Source organism: Syngnathoides biaculeatus, chromosome 9 (genome assembly GCF_019802595.1).
Source record: "Syngnathoides biaculeatus isolate LvHL_M chromosome 9, ASM1980259v1, whole genome shotgun sequence".
Lineage (NCBI taxonomy): Eukaryota > Metazoa > Chordata > Actinopteri > Syngnathiformes > Syngnathidae > Syngnathoides > Syngnathoides biaculeatus.
Window position 1 is genome coordinate 316,842 of NC_084648.1, and position 22,149 is coordinate 338,990.

General features: G+C 41.5%; 1 protein-coding gene across 4 annotated transcripts in view; it reads right to left on the reverse strand.

Annotated features, from left to right (window-relative positions):
• Positions 1–21,886, reverse strand: part of rbm20 (RNA binding motif protein 20) — a 35,745-nt gene extending 13,859 nt beyond the window's left edge. For 2 of the 4 annotated variants that reach the window (XM_061829920.1, XM_061829918.1), the window contains exons 1-4: positions 21,834–21,886; positions 21,697–21,746; positions 21,515–21,576; positions 1,289–2,297 (exon numbers count right to left, since the gene is read on the reverse strand). In XM_061829920.1, coding sequence (XP_061685904.1) covers positions 1,289–2,297; positions 21,515–21,576; positions 21,697–21,746; positions 21,834–21,852 — 1,140 coding nt within the window. In that variant the 5' untranslated portion in view covers positions 21,853–21,886. Of the gene's footprint in view, positions 1–1,288; positions 2,298–21,514; positions 21,577–21,681; positions 21,747–21,833 lie in introns of those variants that run through there. The other 2 variants (XM_061829919.1, XM_061829921.1) reach the window with 2 other exon arrangements.
• Between the last annotated feature and the right edge of the window lie 263 nt (positions 21,887–22,149).

Sequence of the window (22,149 nt, forward strand, 5' to 3'; positions counted from 1 at the left end):
TGGCCTCACAATTCTGATGTCCCGGGTTGAATCCTGGACCTGCCTGTGTGGCGTTTGCATGTTCTCCCCGTACCTGTGTGGGGTTTCTCCGGGCACTCCGGTTTCCTCCCACATCCCAAAAACATGTAACAGTAATTGGACACTCTAAATTGCTCCTAGGTGTGATTGTGAGTGTGGCTGTTTGTCTCCAGCTCTGGCTGGCAACCACTTCCGGGTGTACCCCACCTCCTGCCCGTTGACAGCTGGGATAGGCTCCAGCACTCCCCGCGACCCTTGTGTGGATAAGCGGCTAAGAAAATGGATGGATGATATGATTATTCACAGTTGTTAAAAATTAAAAAGGTCACAATAGTTTGCTTCACAGAGGAGCTTGCGTGTTTTGAATCAGAAGCCGATCCTTTCTTTCTCCATACTTTGGCCTTTCCATCACTTTGATAGAAGTTAAGGGTCTCATCAATCCATAAAACTTCCAAAACCTTTCTGACTCATCTCTGTACTCTGCAAAATCCATTCTGGCCTTCTGATTCTTTTTGCATCTTGTGGTATTGCCTGTATATTTATTCCCTCACATTCCTTTTCATACAGTGGATTATGATACCTTCACCCCCTTCCCTGTGGAGCATGGGAGTGACGTCATCTTTGGAGGTTTTCTTCACAGCCCTCACAATGTATCCACCATCACCTGCTCTCGATACCATTGGTTGACCTGCTCGATGTCTGTTCCTCAACCCACCAGTAGTTTTTTTTCTTTTTCCACTTTATTGTATTAACTATGCCCAGTGTTTGTGCAATAGCTTTGATCAATTTTACCTTCACAATGGTTTGCTTTTCTCCCATTGACAGCTATCTGGCCTACATGCTTGGTAAACAACAAATGCATTTTTCTCAGGTGAAACCCAAAGCCAAAAACAAGCACTATCTAATGTTTACGCAATCAAGCTAAAATCCAGCTAAATCAAGCTGGTTGCCTGAAGAAACTAGAAAAAGTCCCAGTCTTGTGTTCCTATACCTTTGCTCACCTTGAAAAGTGGGTGGGCTCAAACAAAAGTTGCTCTAACCTGAGTTAACACATCTACATGTAAATATCATGAAATTAAAGCTGGAATTTTTAATCAGAAATCCAAATCTCATCTGTACTATAAAAACAAAGGAAATGGCCTTGCCGTAAGGGCCCGTAAATATGCCGTACTCGATTTTCTGTTGTACTTTACACAAAAAACAAAAAGTGTGACAAATTGAATTAATTGATTTATTTTTTTTAATGTGTTTTACAAAGTAGGTGACTCACCTTGAGATTGTAGACTTTCTTGTCACAGATGCTGCACTGGTGTGGCAGGAGAGTGGGTGTGACAGCGTTGTAGTCATTCACTTGGTAAGGTTGCAGCGTCCTGCTACCTGAACACAGGGTTTCCTCATTTCCAAGAAGGTGCCGGTAACTCCCAAAGCCCTGTATGCTGTCAGCGACAAAAGACGAACCTCCGCTTTTGTGCTTGAATTTTTGGTCAGAAGTGGGCTCCTCGGGATTATACAGTTCGTTTCTGGGCCGCACTGCTTGCTCTGGTGCTGTCCAAACAGTGGCAAGATCTGAGGCCAGCGGCGCATTCACATTGTGACTCACGTTAGTTGGGCCGTTCCATTGCTCTGTCCGTCCAGTGCAGTTATATAGATTCATGTTCTGATCACCAATATTGAATCCAGCTTTTTGGCTAGAGACATCCTGCCTATAGAAGTCCCGTTTGAACTCAACATTGTTTAGTTGTTTTGCTTGAGTGCTGACAATGGAATAATGTCCATCAGCAGCTGTGGCTGATACCGCAGATGTTCCCAAGTTGTACTGAAGACGCCTGTCGATATCAGATGGGTACGTAGGCCCGGACTTTTTACCAAAGTCCGCACCCTGTTGCCCCACTGTATTCCCTCCACCATGATGGTTTGCCGTCATGTTCCCTGGGTTCTGTTTGAATCCTCCTGCCCCCAAGGCTGAAGTTGTAGTCGGAAAACAAAGCATCCCTGTAGTGAAGCCTCCTTGGGGGTTCCGCAGTTGATTGAAGAGGGGCTGGGCCATGGCAACATTGGAAAGAACCTGATTGAGAACAGTGGCTGCGGTGGCTGTACTGCTTCCCTGAGCCAGCTTAAGGCGATGGAGGGTGAGCTGAGCCTGTAGCTGAGCAAGCTGAAGGCTGGCTGGAGTCAGGAGGAGCTGCTGGTTCTGCTGCCGGATCCCCACTTGCAAGCTGCTGGACAGTTGGCCCCCCACTTTCGGGCCCTTCCTTTCTGCACTGTCCACTGGGAGTGTACTAAAGGCAGAGAAAACAAAATTAGTTATGATTCGTGAATCAAAATCAAATTTTGATGATAAATGAAATATTTTCAATGTCTAAATGATAACCTTGTATTGAGCACAACATTAGGTATAGCTCCACAATATAAATATATAAACTCTGCCTCTACAAAGATAGCAATAGATGGACATATTGGAGGTTTTCAATAAGATGTTTTAAGGCCAGTTCCAGACCACGGCCAACTACAATAACATATATTGTTAAATTAACATCTGTCAATCAAAATCAAGTTGATTTTTCTCAATGCTTGACTTTTTAAAATTCTGCAGATGTCTCCATTGTTGTGAGCAGTAAGTGGATGAAATCATTAAAACAAAAAAAAAAACATTTTTATGGGGCAACGTATTATAGTGAAACACCTGGCTTCCGGAATGACATAATATCCATCCATCCATCCATCCAGCCATTTTTTGTTCGAGTCATGCCATGGTGAGCTGAAGCCGATCCCGATTGACTTCGGGCGAACGGCAGACTACACCCTGGACTGGTCGCCAGTCAATTACAGGCACATGTAGGAAACTGCCAACCATTCACACTCCCGCTGTCAATGAGTAGAAATTGATCATTTTTTGCCTGCCTTGAAGTCAAGTGAATTTATCACTATCAACAACAATAAAATCAGAGTTGCATGAAATAAATCAGTTTTTTTTTTTTTTTAAACCAGACATAGGCAATTTAGCACTATTCAGTCATGGCATGTAGTTCAATCCAAGCTTATGTTTCGAATGCCATATAGAATGGACTGTACGGAACATCTGCTCCGAACAACTCATAGCACTTTTCAACAATTTGTCTACGATGGCCATGACCCACCATGACTGGTTTGTCATTTTGTTTTCGGACAAATGCTGTCTAAACTTAGTCAACTCAACTATTCATCACATCATGTGTTAAGTTGTAGACGATGCTTTCTTGAAGCCACTCTTACGCACACTACTAAAGTGTTTTTGCACAAATAAGATTACTAATGTAATAATAATAAAATCTTTCATCATCGCTTTCATCAATCAAATTTTACTTACATTAATGTTCACCCTGGAATTATGGCTACAGTGTAACTATTGTAAACACCTAGTAACATGATCAGGTTTAGCACTCCCTGAAGTTTTTGAGATCTCTAAACTATTACATCACTCATCGAATTACAACAACCGGCTCGACTTTGGACAATAGCCAATTAGCAGTCAGAGAATGGACACTATACACTTGTAAATGAACATGCATGCATACTGATGGGGAGGGAGAGATACCCTTACACCACCCCAGTCTATGACTCTGAAGCTATAAATACTAGAGTTGCCCTGTTCCATCACAACAGCGTCCTTAATAGACCACTGTGGACCCCTTGGTCATCTGGAACACTGAAAAACTTTACAACAATTTATTGATAATGAAGTAACGAAAGAATGACTACGTCAACTAAAATATAACGATGCCATGTAGGATAGCTTTGCATGAGTATAACACGGCTGAATAATATGTCGACATGTACAGGACAATCAAATAAGAATGGAATTTACATGTATGTTTGCTAATCTGGGGATACTCACCTAGTCCTTGCTTCTGTGTCGAGTTAAGGGTTAATACCCAGAAGTAACCTTAACTTCTACGGTTTTACAAATGTTTGCAATATTTAAAAGTGAAAGGGGCGATGTTGACTCAATTTTTGTCATGCACTCTCCTCATTTCCCAGTTTTTGACACCTACGCATGAAAGGATGAGTCATTTTTTGTATTGGAGTTTTCAATTTATTATATTGCACTAAACTTCATTCTACCCTTGAACAACATTATAAGAATGTCGAAATGTGACTGTGTCTCAAAGTTCAGTTTGTTTTAAATTATTTTCAATTATAGGCTTTCTAATTTAAAAAAAAAAAGTTTTGTAGAAACTAGTTGGAGGTTCATCAGTGTCCTGGAAGACACATGGTTCCATTTATTTATTTTTTTTAACAAATCTATTCTATTTCCCTCCATGTTTATGAATATGAATAGCAGTCATGTAAAAAAAATAAAAAGAAAAAAAAGTCTCCACGCCACCAAACCGGCTTGTTTGGCAACAAGATTACATAAAAAAAGAGGAATGAAGAATGATTATTTGAAATATCTTTTCAGACAAGCCAGTTAGAATGTGAGTCATAAAATAACACACATCACAAACAAAGCCAGACACGTTAAGACCAGACTCTTTTGCCTTTTTTTGCAATGCCAACCAATTTTCATTGATCCTTTTCCCGTCAAGCATAACATACTGCATTATGTGTACTTGGAACTTTTTGTGCAAAATTTAATGAAATTCATAGTGACGTGTTAAATATGATTCGTAATTACAGTGTAGTGCATGGACTAGAACAGTAATAACAATAAACAAAACACATATGCTTAAAATGTGTATGGGTATTGTTACCGTTGAAAAGCACCCAAAGATTTCAATTTCAGATCACATTTTTTTCCATGTATACAACCATTTAGTTAGAAATCTCAGTGAATGGTCCCCCGATAAAAACAAACAACAATTAGTCACTGTCACAATTTGAAATATCTAAAACGTAACCATTTAATGCAGACATTAATCATTTTTGGAATATTTAAGTATAAGGACGTGTGTGAGGACGCTCACTTCCTTTCAGAACCATTAGGACCCAAACAGACTTTGGTAATCATGAACCTCATCAGTCCACGCTGCCTCATTGGAGGAAGTAACAAATTAAGAGTCAGAATTTCAGTCCAAAGCTAGAAAAGCCCCCTCGTGAAGAAAAGGAGACATGATCCAAACACACCCCAACATCCACACACAATGTAGATTCACAGACACGCCTGGCTAAGGCACTCCGATATCGCACAACCGACAACACTTCAATCCCACACACTTGTACCTACAAGTCTTTGGAACAAACAGACAAACCTTTAAGGGCAGCAAGGCTCCAAATCAAAGCTGTAACATAAGGCGGCACACTGCCGTCCTGCCAGGGGTGGACCCCCCGCTCACAAGCTGAAAGTAACGCGTGGCTCGACCCTGCGATAAGACATGAAGACCAACTTAACATCACCGCAAGTGCCAGTGACGTGGCCGGCTTCCGTTATGGACCGGCAGACAGGCAAAGGGGGCCCATGTGACGAAAAGTCACAAGTGGTCAGCTTGTGTGCGGGGCCCGGGGGCTTGGCTGACCCAAAGTATTTTCAGAGGAGGGCCTGGGTGTGATTCTGTGCCAGCTTCGGTGCGAACTGCCGTTGGCATGCATGGAGCTCAAGGCACACTTTTTCAAATTTATATCACGCATAATTCTCCATATTGTGGGATTTTGAGTGTATGCTGTGATTTATCGTGTGCGGTGATATCAATATTCCCTAACTTAAAACATCAAAACTATAATAATAATAATAAAACCCATTACAGTACAGTAGGGAAAAAAGTACAGCGTATACAGTATTGCAGCACATTTGTTGTATGTTTAAGATTCTAAAAGGTGCGATAGAAAAACTACATAGAAAGTGTTTACAATCGTATGGTGGAGATTAATATGAGTGTGGGAAAGATTATTATGATTCAGGGGAGGTTCATGCAGCTCTAAAATATGTAAACATAATCTCTCAAAATATGTATTCACGACTTTGCGTACTACACATATTGCACGCCTGTTCTGAAACCTATGACGCAAAATAAATAAAGGGTTACTGTATTTAATTGCGTGCCAATGTATTGAGTGATACAACACTGTTGCAATAAATACTTCATTTTTAAATGTTTTTTTTTTCCTCAACACTACTTGCAGCTGATATTTTGCCGCCCTATTTACAAATACAGGGTTACTAGCGCCTCCCAGTATAACCCAGATTTTTAATAGCTACTGAAGATGTGTGCAGGCACAGACAGACAAATTCTACAGTACTTAAAAACAGCACACAGTATAAAAATGCAAGATTAAGAAATAGGAAGCATGACTAACAGAATTAAAAATAAAGTATTTGGATTCACTGTACTGTAAGTATGAGGGGGTGTGGTGGGGATTAATATCCAGTTTAGATCATGAACACTTGGTTGATTAGAAATGCTAACCCTGATCCCCTGTCTTGTTATTTTTTTTAAGTATGAATTATCAAAACCTGAAATTGGTTGGTGACCAGTTCAGGGTCTGACTGGTTAGAACATCTGCCTCATGGTTTTGAGGACGCGGGTTCAAATCAAGCCTCGGATGTGCGTGATGTGTGAGTTTGCGTGTTCTTCCCGTTTAGGTTATTTGAGACTCAATTTTGCCCCTAAATGCAAAGGATTGTTTGTTTACATGCACCCTGTGATTGGCTGGGGACCCATTCAGGGTGTACCCCACTTCTTGCCCAGAGTCAGCTGGGATCAGCTGCAGCACACCAGTGACCCTTGTGAGGATAAGTGGCACAGAAAATGACTGGATGGAAGTTCCATCCAATGGCAAATCTTTTGTTATCTATCATTGATATACAACATGTTCCCCAAAACACTCCCTGATCTCAAACTTGGAATATTTAAACCAATTTAAATATACAGTATTAATAAAGATGCACTCCATCAGCAACATTTTTTGTTTTCCAGTTTTATGGCTCTAAATACTTGAACAAACCTCATGGCTACTTCTTTGATACTGTCCATCTTTGATACTGGATAAGATGATCAGGTGTCCTACAAGGGGCCTGGAACATCCCTAAACATAAACTGCTTGTGGCTTTTTTTTTTTTTTTTAATTTATAGAGCAAGGTTTATGCATTATCAAAAAAAAAAAAAAAAACAAAAAACGGGATAGTCTGAAAAATTGCAGGACTGAAGCAGTACACATGAAGCTCTATGAGGATATTACATCTTATCAGGTTAAAATCAGGAAGTGTTTGGGCCAACACATTGTGCCGTTTATAGATTATTATTTCAAAATTTATTTGATTCAAAACTGAGTTAAAATGTCTATATCATTCTATGGACAAGGATTTTTTTTAATTTATGTCACAAACAAGAAAAAAAGAGCATTGGGTGTGAGTTACGCAATGAAGACACTGCAGTGTTAATAATTGGAGTAGTGAGTGAAAACCTTAGCAACACTTTACATCACATTGCTGTATATGCCATTACTCACCAGTATTATTAGAATGGATGCATGTACTTTTTTTTTTTTTCTTCCAATAAACCCATTAACCTGTCTCCCAAAACTGCCACTAAAGGTGGCGGTGAATAGTGTGTTTTGGTGTAACATGAAATATTATACTATTAGAATACAAGTGGTTGATTTTTGATTTAAGTACGTTATAATGAGGTGGTTTTCAACATGAAAACACAAAGTATTGATATTTCAGGAAAAGAGATGAAACTTGTTAAATTTATGGTGTAGTCCTAAAATATCTCTTGTTCTACTTTTTTACCAAGCCACGAGATGGTGCCACATTTGTCATAATTGATGACGGGAGCGTGCACCACACAATTGAGAATATTGTCCTCATAAAATAATCAGCAACTTTAACTTGCGGGTTTGTTTACTATTGTAAACTGATGCTTATCATGCTCACTAAATTGACATTTCTATGTTCTAATTAGTGGCAAAGTGAACGTTTTCTCCAGTTACTCCAATTTCCTCCCACATCCCCAAAATATGCATGCAAGTTTAATTGAAGACTAAATTTCCCGTAGGTGTGAATGTGAGTCCATCCCTCAATTGGCTGGCGACCGCTCACTTCATGGTGTACATCGTCTCTTGCCCAGAGACATTTGGGATTGGCTCTAGCAGATGATAAGGATAAGCGGCACAAAAAAATGGGTGTCATAATTATCTAAAATAGAGAATTTGTGTGTGTGTGTGTTTGGGGGGGGGGGGGGTGTTGCCCGCTCTCAATTGGGCTCCTGGGCTTGATCCCGTAACACTGGACCCAACTGTATTAATGACATCTGAAAATCTGAATTTCACTCATCTTCATTGTGAGGATGGGGCGGAGGGGTGGGTGAGTTTGTCAGTATGCGTGTACTCCAGTGTGCTTTACATGGGGTGTGGGATGAGTGACGCAGAGCAGGGTCAGCTTCCCTTGGCCCACATTTGCCTGTCACAATGGAGGGAGGTGAGGGTGGTCCTGATGTATAGCACCCTTGCAACAAGTGAGGCACCACAGGCAAGATTCGCTCCACAATAAACATTATAAACAGTTTGACTACAACCTGATTTAAAATCTGTAAGACGTGTGGGTGAAAATCTATCCCCCCTTCACCAAAATCACACAAATTATTTGAGTAAGTATTTAAACTTGCATGTATACAAGCAAATCATCAGAGCTCCAGAGGTTTAAAGTCACAATTTTACTGCTTTGCATGGTACTTGTTTTGGCCCATTTTGATATTTGACATACAGTGAAGAAAATAAGTATTTGAACACCCTGCTATATTCTAAGTTCTCCCACTGAGAAATCATGGAGGGGGTCTGAAATTTTCATTGTAGGTGCATGTCCACTGTGAGAGAGATAATCTAAAAAGAAAAGTCCAGAAATCACATTGTACGATTTTTTTTAATTGTGTCATAGAGCTGCAAATAAGTATTTGAACACCTGTCTATCAGCTAGAATTCTGACCCTCAAAGACTTGTTAGTCCGCCTTTAAAGGTCCACCTCCACTCTATGTATTAACCTGAATCAGATGCACCTGTGTGAGGTCATTAGCTGCATAAAGACACCTGTCCACCCCATACAATCAGTAAGACTCAAACTTGTAACATGGCCAATACCAAAGAGCTGTCCAAAGACACCAGAGACAAAATTGTACAACTCCACATGGCTGGAAAGGGCTACGAAGAAATTGCAAAGCAGCATGGAGCAATCATTACAAAATGGAAGAAGTTAAACATGACGGTCGATCTCAATCGGATTGAAGCCCCATCCAAGATATCACTTCGTGGGGTCTCAATGATCCTTAGAAAGGTGAGGAATCCGTCCAGGACAACACGACAGGACTTGGTCAGGCTAGAGGACCTGAAAAGAGCTTTGACCACCGTTTCAAAGGTGACTGTGATGTCATAGTTTGAAATCATGCATGGCACGGAAGGTTCCCCTGCTTAAACCAGCACATGTCAAGGTCCATCTTAAATTTGCCAATGACCATTTGGATGATACAGAGGAGTCATGGGAGAAAGTTTTGTGGTCAGATGAGACCAAAATGGAACTTTTTGGTCATAATTCCACTCACCGTGTTTGGAGGAAGACGAATGATGAGTTCCATCCCAAGAACACCATCCCTTCTATGAAGCATGGGGGTGGTAGCGTCATGCTTTGGGGGTGTTTTCTGCACATGGGACGGGATGACTGCACTGTATTAAGGAGAGGATGACCACAGCCATGTATTGTGAGATTTTGGGGTGCAACCTCTTCCCCTCCATCAGAGCATTGAAGATGGTCGTGGCTGGGTCTTTCAACATGACAATGACTCGAAGCACATAGCCAGGAAAACCAAGGAGTGGCTCCATAAGAAGGATATGGCGTGGTCTAGCCAGTCTCCAGACCAAAACCCAATAGAAAATCTTTGGAGGGAGCTGAACCTCCGTGTTTCTCAGCGAAAGCCCAGAAACCTGTCTGATCTCGAGAAGATCTATGTGGAGGAGTGGGCCAAAATCCCTCCTGCAGTGTGTGCAAACCTAGTGAACAACTACAGAAAACGTTTGACCTCTGTAATTGCAAAAGAAAAAAGGCTACTGTACCAATTATTAACCTTAGTTTTATCAGGTGTTCAAATACTTATTTGCAGCAATATCACACAAATAAATCTTTTTTAAAGAAATCATAATGTATTGTGGATTTTTCTTTTTAGATTATCTCTCTCACAGCATGAAAATTTCAGACCCCTCCATGATTTCCAAGTGGGAGAACTTGCAATATAGCAGGGTGTTCAAATACTTATTTTCTTCACTGTATAGCAATGGACTGAATAGTCACAAATAAACAAGACAAATGACAACATCATGTATACGATCGCCGAGGGTTACCTATTCTTTTGACCGTGAGGATGCTGTCCCATGGAACACTGAGGTCACTGAGAAACGTGCTAGTTCAAGGAAACCTTCTGCCTTGACAGCTGGCACCTGACTGCAAAACCCAAAGAGCGTTCCAACAACTACGTCCTTTCTGATGTATGGAGTTACAGAAGAAATTAAACATCTGGACCACTTGCAAAAGTTGTATCTGATAAATGTAATTCTGTACAGGCGCCCATCAGTGTATTCTGAGTTTTTTCCCGATAGCTTATCAACACTCCACCTATTTTCAGAGCTATCAGGTTTTCTGTGGTTAGCGCCTGCGTCAAAATTGATGACATGGCGAATGAAAAAGAGCCCAAATGACCACCAATAAGCTGAGTGTCAAAAGCGGTGTTAAGAGCAGGCTGAGGGAGTCTGCGAACATCCTGGTTGGACTTGACATAAAATGACATTCCAGTCTCAGATTTGATCCGTCACATTTTTTTGTATTCATTTTTTTTTTTTAAACCCCGAGCCAGACCTGGTAAGGTATTTAATTACTTGACAGGCAATGATTTCCAAACAGGACTCGCCAAATAGTTTGGAGATGTGCGTTCACACCAAGACTGAGAAGTGAAGTAATGTGAGGAGTGGGCAAGGTTGGCGAGGCTGACCAACAACTTTTCCTGCTGCTCTGAAACTATTTATAGCCTGCTGCCTGCATGCCTGCACACAGTTAAACATGTCATTTTGAAGTTGGTGACGTTATTTAGGTTATTACAACACTTTGTGTAACAGGTGTAGGGCTTGTAATAACGGGCAGATACAGCACACATCAAGCCGGAATCTTCCCTGACTGCGGTCAGCAACATCAGAGCTAAACTCGTCCACAAGGTGTGATGTAGTCCTGAATCATATAACCCGCCCTCCATATCTCATTTTCATTCTCACTCACATTCTATTCCAGTGCCTTCAGAAGCAAAAGCATCTGTTTAACAATGACTTACAGAAATATTAATTAATTTCCGAAGTCCACCAAAAAATTCAAAAGTTTGGGAACCACTGCATTAGAAGACGAGACTGAGAAACTTTGCATTCTGCAGTTTGCAGCCGGGCAGGGATTGTAACTGCCCCCCCCCCTATCTTCAAACTACCGACTGACTGACAAATGTGTGTCTGAGCAGATCCAGACCCACAAACATGATCCCACTTTACTTCGCATCATGCAGTCCTACACTACGTGCTGGATTAAGTACATTATATACATATATATATATTATATTGGCAATTACTTTTGTAAATACAGTACTAATTTCATTTTCTTAACATTGTAACGTGTCACAAATTCAAGCCAAGCAGCAAAAAATGTGTTCAGAAAAAAATAAAGAGCTTGAAGTTAATGTCGTTTGGGCAAAGTGCCATGCTGTTGTTGTTTTGTTCGTTGTTGTTTTTTTAATTACTTGGAGTCACAAGATTAACACAAGTAAATTCTTAATCATGGACCACTGGAATCTGAAAATAATTTTGTTTAAATGTGACAGAGGAATGAAGAAAAAGAATAATTTGAAAAATGCAGCTGTGGTGTATCCAATTGCTTTAAAACACCCAGGAGACAAATCCCATTAGAGCAGAGCTCTTCTGTCACCACGAGTGCATTGAGACGCTGGACACGTTACGGATGAGATTGCACATTTCATCACAACATTATCTCTTCCAAAGATAGTTGGGATAGCCAGCCCGAGCACACCCGGAACACTTGTGAGGATAAGTGGTACGGAAAATAAATTAATGTTTTGCCTCGATTTGACAGTTTTAATCTTGGTTCGATTTTAATCTGCTCTGACATCTGCAGTAAGTTAATGTTCGATAAAATGTCCCCTAATGTGCAGCATGAATCAAAATTTGAAAGTAAAAAAATAAAAAACCAAGTGTTACATTTTCTCAATGTCAAAAACAAATGTTATTAATAAATATACACCATACCAATATATATACCAAGTGTATACTACTATTAATTTTGATACATAAAATGTCAATTAACCTAATTGTTGTGAAAAAAAGATCTATATTAATTCTTTCAGATGCACATCACGATTTGGCGGTGTAAAACCGCTGCAGTACAGTGTCACCTACTGGCGAGGAGGACTTGTTTTTTCTGGTTTTGTTTTTTTGCCTCTATTGGTGGGCGGTATTGACAACTTTCACGAGCAGCCGATATCTTTAAATGAGGTTGTTATCCGCTTCATACCGTATGGTATCGGTACTCACCTATGCCTAAAAGAAAGTGTAGCATTTTGTTATTTGTTTCCCATCTTATATCATTGTTGATAATTATGAGAAATCATTACTGTGATTACTGCTTTTACAAAATTATTGTCAAAGATTGTTTTAGCTACTTTAGGACAATTTGGATGTACTGAATCCATATATCACATTAGTGTTACTCAGTCATGTCAACTCTTTGAACTGTCGCCACGATTTTGCTCTATAATTTGAGTTGAGCAAGACATGGCTGAAAAATTGAGTTATAATTGGCCCACCTGAATACTTTATAACGCTTGAAAGGGAAATGGCAAGTGAGAATGGAAGAGAAGAAAGAAAACCACACGTGTACGTTTCAGGCTGAAGGTGTGTCCACCGCTTTTCTAAGACTTACAGCAAGGACACAAGGTGATCGTTCTCAGCTGTTGACAACTTTGCAAATATCACATGATCTACCCGGCACATACCCATCATTTTTATTCATTAACATTGGTCTACGCCGTGGTGACATTGGCATTTGTGGAGCGCGGAGGTTACTGCAGTTCAATCCCTGACGCTCTCAACAAGTACTGGGAATCTGGCATGCCTGTTCATTTATACGCTGCACACCTTGTGACAATATTCACAATATTCCACTCAGAATCTAGCACCTAAACGCACCACCGTCCCTCCCTGCCTTCAGACAGGTGAAAAACCAAAGGGCAACGTGATCCAGAGTTAGCCATTTAACATGTCTAAATGCATCATATTGCCAAAGCAAATCACAGAACTTTCGGTGACGGCCCGCAGCCACACAGAAGTGCGAACAATTGCACTCAATTAAAAACAGCCTCAAGTATCATTGTGGGGCAGCACGTGTACATTTAAACCCTACGAGGCCTCCATTCTGTAATGCTTTCGTGTGTCATGAGCCACTAAAACCCAGCAACAAGTATTCTGTCAGTCTTTCACGAGTGAGTCGTGAAACTGAGAGAAACCAAAATCAGATGGTTATGAAGTGCTGCAGCACAGCCATTTTTTTTCCAGACAGGCCTCACAAAGTACACGTTCAAATACAAATAGAACCGTGGATGTAACGGAAACGGCATCAGCAGCAATCAGTCCTTATTGTTTCACACGTAAATGCAATTGAGCACCTATTAAAATGTTTGTTTCTCATTTGATGTTTATGTCAGTATTGTCCTCCGTGCAGTATTGACAAAGCACCTCCAGACCAGTAATTCCAAACAACGTAACGGTTGGGCCCCTCCTTGAGCTGTCACCTTATTGTGGTGGAGGGGTTTGTGTGTCCCGATGATCCTAAGAGCTAAGTTGTCTGGGGCTTCATGCCCCTGGTAGGGTCACCAATGGCAATGAGGGACCAAACAAAGTACGACGCCAAAACGCCTGTGACGATGGAATTTGGATCTTGGTTTCCCTTGCCCGGACGCAGGTCACCGGGGCGCCCCTCTGGAGCCAGGCCTGGAGGTGGGGCTCAAATGTGAGCACCTGGTGGCCGGGCCGGCACCCATGGGGTAACATGGGTCCCCCTTCCCATGTGCTCACCACCTGTGAGAGGGGCCATAGGGGTCAGGTGCGATGTGATCTGGGCAGTGGTCAAAGCCGGGGACCTTGGTGATCCGATCGCCAGCTACAGAAACTAGCTCTAGGGACATGGAATGCCACCTCTTTGGCAGGGAAGGAGCCAGAGTTGGTGCGTAAGGTTGAGATGTTCTGACTAGATATAGTTGGACTCGCCGCTACGCACCGCCTGAGCTCCGGCATCACTCCTCTTGAGAGGGGTTGGACTGTTCGTTGGGGTTTACCCCGGTGGATGAGAGGGTAGCCTCCCTCCGCCTTCAGGTAGGGGGACAGGTCCTGACTGGTGTTTGTGCCCCCTCTGGTGACTCCATCATTTTGCTGGGGGACTTCAATGCCCACGTGGCCAATGACAGTGAAACCTGGAAGGGCGTGATTGGGAAGAATACCCCCCTGATCAGAACCCAAGTGGTGTTCTGTTACTGGACTTCTGTGCTCATCATGGATTGTACATCCTGAACACAATATTCAGGCATAAGGGTGTCCACGTGTCCACTTGGCACCAGCACACCCTAGGTTGCAGTTCGATGATCGACTTTGTGTCATCGGACTTGCGACTGCATGTCTTGGACACTCGGGTGAAGAGAGGGGTGGGCGGTGGTGGTGAGTTGGCTCCAATGGTGGGGGAAGATGCAGGTCCGACGTGGCAGGCCCAAACGTTTTGTGAGGGTCTGCTGGGAAAGGCTGGCAGATTCCCCTGTTGGAAGGAATTTCAACTCCCACCTCCGAAAGAACTTTGCTGACGTCTCAGAGGAGGCGGGGGACATTGAGTCCAAGTGGACAATGTTCCGCTCCTCCATTGCTGAGGCGGCCGACCGGAGCTGTGGCCGTAAGGTGGTCAGTGCCTGTCGTGGCAGTAACCCCAGAACACATTGGTGGACACCAACAGTGAGGGTGGCTGTCAAAGCTGAAGAAGGAGTCCTATCGGGGATTTTTGGCCTGTGGGACTCCTGAGGCAGCTGATCAGTACCGGCTGGCCAAGCGGAATACAGCTTCGGTGGTCACTTAGGCAAAAACCCAGGTGTGGAAGGAGTCCGGTGAGGCCATGGAGAACGACTTGACTGCTTTGAGGAAATTCTTGTCCACCATCCGGCGTCTCAGGAGGGGGAAGCAGTGCAAAGTCAACACTGTGTATAGTGCTGCTGACCTCAACTTGTGATGTTGTGAGTTGGTGGGGAAAACACTTCGAAAACCTCCTTGATTCCACCAACACGCCTTCCCATGAGGAAAATGAGTCTGGGTGTTCTGAGGCTGTTTTGGCCCACAGCTCGTGCCCATAGGTGAGGGTAGGAACTCTGGGCAAATCTCATCCACCCCTGGGGCCTTGCCACCGAGAAGCTTTTTAACTTCCTCGGTGGCCTTAACCCCAGAGATATAAGATCTTTTATCTGTTCTCTATCTCTATCTATGGGCAAAAGCTGTGGCTCGTAACCAAAAGAACAAAATCAAGGATACAAGCGGCCGAAATGAGTTTCCGCAGCAGGATGTCCGGGCTCTCCCTTAGAGATAGGGTGAGAAGCTTGGTTATCCGGAGGGTCTCAGTGTCGAGCCGCCGCTCCTCCACATTGAGAAGAGCCAGATGAGGTGGCTGGGGGATCTCCCAGACGGCTCCCTGGTGAGGTGTTCTGGGCATGTCTCACCGGAAAGGGACCCCAGGGACGACCCAGGACACACTGGAGAGATTATGTCTCTCTGCTTGCTTGGGAACGCCTCAGGATCCCTCTGGAAGAGCTGGAAGAAGTGGCTGGGGAAAGGGAAATCTGGCTATCCCTGATGAAGCTACTTCCCCCGTGACCTGACCCAGAAAAGCTGTAGAAAATGGATGGATGGATGGTAATTGTTGATCAGAGAAGCTGCTGTAAGTTTTTAGCTAAACTGCATTTGATCATAAATTGCTCCAGTTTTTGGTTTATATGTAGAGGATTTAGATAATGATGATAAATGAATATGTGCGTGAGATATAAGAGGAAGCTACGATATGAACCCAAGCTATTGGGCACAGTGAATCATCACATGCATCAAGTATCTTAACACGTAATGAAGTTATGAGTAGGCTTGACATCAAATTAACCGTTTAATCCGCCGCCAGATGACTTTTTGAAAAGCTTAGTGGCAAGACAAACACGCAGCTCTGAAGCCGTGACAGTAATTACGCACATCATTTCGGCGGAATCACATTTCACTCGCACATTTTTGAGCTTATGATTACGAGTAATTACACGATGACGATTATCACTCCTCACTTCTTTTGCGTTGGCCTGGTATTTGTTTTCATTTTTGAGTGGCCGGTCTCCTTCTGGTCACAGGGCCAGATAGCCATAGCCAGACGTCCACTCATCAACTTCGCAACGGCACTGACAAAATTCAAACCTTAATTCAATAATCACTCAGCGACTTGCGCGCTCTTTTGATTTATGGAACCGGCTATGTTGCAGTAAACCCTTCATCTATAATAAACCATATGTCGCCGCCTTTGTATGTCCGTCTGTCTGCCTCTGATGTACCCGTAAATGCTTGCGCGGGCGCTGCCATTCCAAGATTAGAAGGGATCACGTCGAAGATCATCACCCTGCAAATTCATTCATTATAATAGCCTGAGTCACGTTTACATTTGCACGTAACCGCAAGCATTTCTCAAGCTAAATTCAACCTACTCATCTTATTGTTACTTTACTAAAGAGAGGACCAGGCAGAGAGGACTATATTTTTACAAACCATTTTAAATAATAACAAATAAATATTAGTATTACGTATCTATTTCCTGCATTGCGTCGTCGTCATGGTTGCAGGTGGGCTGGGGGCTATTCGAGCTGCCTTTGGGTGCCAGCAAGGGGACTGGACCCTTGACTTGTTACCAGCTAAGCACAAAAATAATAATAATAATTGTATTGCAATAAGTTGAGTCCATTAGGAAGTAAACAAAAAACTGTTCAGAATATTTACATGGAACCCTGGGGTGGGGCCACAGATGCTTGTGGAATGCTAATTGCTGTAAAAGAGAAATCATATTTAATATTTAAGCCAGTGCTTACAACATCCGCATCGTAGACGGTAAGACGGCAGCGATTGGTCACTACGATTGTATTCTTGATGCGCGTTTGCTTGTAGAGGCAAATTTGATACAATTTGATCAGTAACATTGAAGACATGACTCAGTGAATTTCACTTTGAAACTAAATTAATTTTGCTGACGAGTATTTGAGTTACTAGTAGCTGTCATCCATCAAAAGGTTTTAACTGTTTGAGGAAAAAAAATCTAAAATCATATTTTTCAAACTTTTACTGCCAAATGTTTTCACCACGAGTTTTCATCATTTGTTTTCTAAAGATGCTAATTACATTTTACGCATGTATAGGAATTTTCTTCAATTACTTGTTTTTTTCCCCCCATGAGAACTAACACAAATGCAGAAATTTGTCGTTAGAACTTATTATTATTTTTTTTTAAATAAACTGTCTCTACCGTTAATGGCACTGGAGAGAGCCTCGTGTTGTTACAATACACCAGAGGGATCTGTGAGCTGAAGTGCCAGGATGAAGCAGCTGCTTTGCATTCACACAATAGCAGACTACAAAAATGAATTTCTGAGGTATGAATGAATATGTATGAATTTGTGAAAGTAACTATTGGATGTCTTCAGTGATACGAGATTATAAATAGACATGAGTGCGATGGGTTTATTGACTAAGATAATTTATGCATATGCAGTTGCAACGGTTGTCAATTGTACAACACGTGGTTTTGATAAAACTGCCGTTACAATATATGAAATATATTTCAGTGGGCAATTTTCTTTGGCTATGAATGCCCACAATTTTAAATCATTTATAACCTTTTGAATATAGGACTATATGTGGAACTGTTTCAGAATGGGAGAAATTTACTGTTGAAAAAAAAAAAAAACATTTAAAAAAAAAATAAAAAAAAATAATTAAAAAAAAAAAACTTCAATTTGATGTGTCTTCTATTTGAGGAAATATGGTCTTGAGTTTGACCTCTAGAGCGGCCGCATGGCTGGCCTACATCACAGCTAATCAGAACAGGAATCATCTTTACAGGCCAGATATTTAAAACACGCACATACAAGTAATTGTGCTCCAGCACTCTAATTCTACTTTAAACACGCCACGATTACAAAATGTGCATTTATGACATAAAAAACAAGGTGACTTTAGCAGGAGTGTGGTAACACTGATATAATGACCATTGTGCAAATGATAGAGGTGTGAAGCAATACAGTATAAAGTTTTTACATCTTGAAATGATGATGCAGTAACTACATTTAATTACATTTTTTAATTTCAATCTGCTTAAGGTCAAAGGAACCAACCATGAATTAGATTCTGACAAACAGAGTTTCATTGGTATCCACTAGCATTCACTGTGAGCGTGTACATGTGCGCTTGTGTATTTTGCACCTGTGAGTGGCAGTAAATTGGCGTTCCTGTTTTCCTGCCCCCCACATTGTGTGATGCACGGTGTCATGAGGGTGACCTCATGTGTTTCAATGGCTGCGGCTGAAGCTGTCGGCAGCGGTTCCCACCAGCGGTGTGCGTACGGGATGTAAAACGGGATGTTTCAACGACGACACAATCGCTCTGTTACACTTATGGGATAGCGTGAACAAAGTCAATTCTCTAAATTCATATAACTGCTATGCTTCGCTACGAGGGACCTTGCCCTTGTGGAAAGCGAACCAGAAGGACGATATTTAAAGAACAATGAAAAACACGATTATAATGGATTTGATTTGTGCCCAAAGTAACTTTGAAACCTTGCCAGGTCCCTTGTGGCAGGCACACTGCCATAAAACTATCACGTGTGTAATGTCAAGATTAGCCTTAGTAGCAGACGTGTCAACGCGGCCGTGAACACGTGCTTAAGTTTGTGGTAAGCAGGGGTCAAGAAAAAAATAGAGTATGAACACTGCTAGTTAGCAGTTCTTGATGTACAGTAGTTGTGAGGGTCAAGTATTATCACCTTAATTCCCATACATATTATAGCCATCCCTTACAGCCTACATTTCATGGGTATTCTTCAATCTACGGTGAGCTGTAACATGGGAAAAAAAAAACAAAACATAAAAGTCGTTGATTTGGCTCTGCTTCAAGCGAATGGCTTTTGATTTCAAAGGAATCCAAGTTCTGTCATACAGTCGCAAAATGACGTCAATTCCAATACTGCTGCCGTGACAACCATTTGGCTAGGTGAGGTGAGAGAAAGCTGCTCTTGTTAATAACCTTGTAGGACTTTGGTGTTAAGACACCTCGAGATGACAAAACTCTGCCAACATACGTTGGCATACATTTTATGTCTGCGTACAACTTCCACAAACATACACGATCTAGTACGGGACAAGGACGATAGGTGGCACATTAAAGGGGAATTCCACTGGTTTGCATTAACAATGTATCCAATAGTTCATGGAATATGTATTCTATCTTGATAATATGATTTTAAATCCTCTCTCATTCAATAGTGTTTAGAGAAGATTTATTTATTTATTTATTTATTTTAAAATCGACAATTACGAATTTTCAGGGGCGCTGCCATTGTCATGAGTCACATGACCTACGTATGCAGGTGTGACGTGTTACGTGACGCAACAAAGGCTCGGCTGTGTATGGAAGTATTCCTCCATCTTCCCGATCAACCGATACTGCTATTTCTTCATCAGATGAGGATAAAGCCGAGAAATCAGCACTGGGCATAATAGTGTCCCATGTAATCGAGCGTTTAGAACCCCACGTAAGACGTCACACGAAAATGGCCACAAACACTATTAAATGAGAGAGAATTTAACATCACATTGTCAAAATAGAGTACATATTACATGACCTAATGGATACATTGTTAATGCAAACCAATGGATTTCTCCTTTAAAGTGTGTCACGCTCAGTAAGCGCATCAAATGCAGGGTAATGGAGTTTGACATTTCCTGTGGGATTGTTATCATTGAAACGTGCTGAAGAGCACCACAATCAGTGAAAACAGGAAAAATCTGTTCGGAGCTTGTGGTCACGTGTAACGTGTGCAACAAAGACTGAGGAGCTCTTTTAGGATCATTAGAGGCCTCGTGATTACTTCAGATGGAAAGTTCCCTTCTGAGATCATAGTGATTTAGAGTTGCATGTATTTCTTTTTTATTTCTACTATTTAAGATTTGAACATGGACCTACTGTATATTTCAAAAGATACACTTATTTCTATGTCAATCACAACTTGTAACACAACAACTGTTACTACAAAAGATACAAGATACGACAGGAAACTCTGAAACTGAATGACCAACTGCCTTCATTGACACTGAAAATATTTGAGATTTGACCTCAAAATCAAGACAAACGTATTTTACATTATTTTCTTTTTAAACAATATGCTTAATATGAAGTTGGACAAAGCTCCTTTGAGACATAATTTCAAAATAAGCAACAGAACACATCCATGTACCAGCACCCTTTTACACCCACATTTACAGTATAAAGCCAAATTACTGAACCATCATTGTCAAAATAAACGAATCAAACGTACGGTTGGAGTCCGAAATCCATACGGTTCACTTATCCAGTATGCTACATAGTGTAGTACACGTGTACAAAACTGCACTTAAACACACAAAGACATGACATATCCTGCATACCTTATTTACAGTTGGCACCCCCTCCCAGAGATGGAGATTAACATTTAAAAGGCAAACCAGAGTAAACAACCTTTCTTCAACTTTGTGTCACTGTAGCGTGTGCGTTAGAAGAACATCATTCATGCATGAAACGGCAACTAAGACATTAGAGCAACTGCATTTAGAATTAGATATGAACAAGTTCTCATTTGCTGTTGTGTACACATTAGCCATCATAATAAAAACATTGATGTACTGTTCAGGTAATCCTGCTAAAATATAATTGCAGTTACTTATGTATAGGTGAAAACTATGCACAGTATTTTTTAATCAATTACCCCATTATTATTTTGAAGCTATGAATGTGGACAGTAATAACTGCCAAAATCTTTTGTCAAATGAACTAAACATTTAAAATACCTGGCAAGAATAAGCTTACAAAGAGTGTAATAAATATGGAGCTGTGGAAGCGGAGTTGTTATGCTTATATTGATGAATGATATTTAACATTGTATACACTCTATTCATATTCTTCTTTATGATGACTTCTCAGGCCTGAGCAAATACTATAATAAAAAAAAAAAACGGACAGACACGTCTGAGCAAGTATAATTCATCTTTCGTAACATAAGAGCATATTTATTGATGAAAATGTTCTACTCATGATCGTCATTACCGCTGTGTCAAAATGTACACAATTATTAATTGCAATCAGCCATCATGTGTACCACGTTAGCTGGGCTGGTTATACTTGGACCTTTTCTTACCTTTGTAAAACTTGTCTCGACGTCTCTGAGGCGCTTCCATCACTTTGTCCTTTGCCAAGCATCTTTAAAAAGAAATGTTTCCTGAATTTTACAGACTACTATTCTAATTCAGAGCTTGCTGGAAGTCGTAATGCAGGGGAGGGGAAAAAAACCCTCCCGAGAACCACCTGCAGCCTTAATACCTCCGAAGTGACAAGGGCAACTTTCTCTTGGCAACTCCGTTGCTCTTTGGCTGCCAAGTAGGAAGAGAGAAAAAAACAAAATCCTCATCAGACAAAGCAGCCAATTCACCCTGTCCTGTTTTCTGCAAGTGACTTACTGTATTTACCAAAACTCATTTCAGTTTGCCACAAAAGTGGGGACGTCAGAGTGGCTGCGGATGGTTGAGTGAATGGGCCTCTGGAGGGGGTGGGCTCTAGGGGAGGCAAAAGGGGGTTGAGTTGGAACGGCCAAATGGCAGTCCCTGGCCAGGACAGCTCAGAAAAGCAACAACAGGGACAAGAAATCCTCTCGAGCCACGACTGATTAGCACCTCCACACTCTAGCATGCAAACAAACACACGGTCGGGCCAACATTAGACTTGAGCGGCTCCATCGTGACGTCGCAAAAACGATTTGACTGCTGAATCATTGAA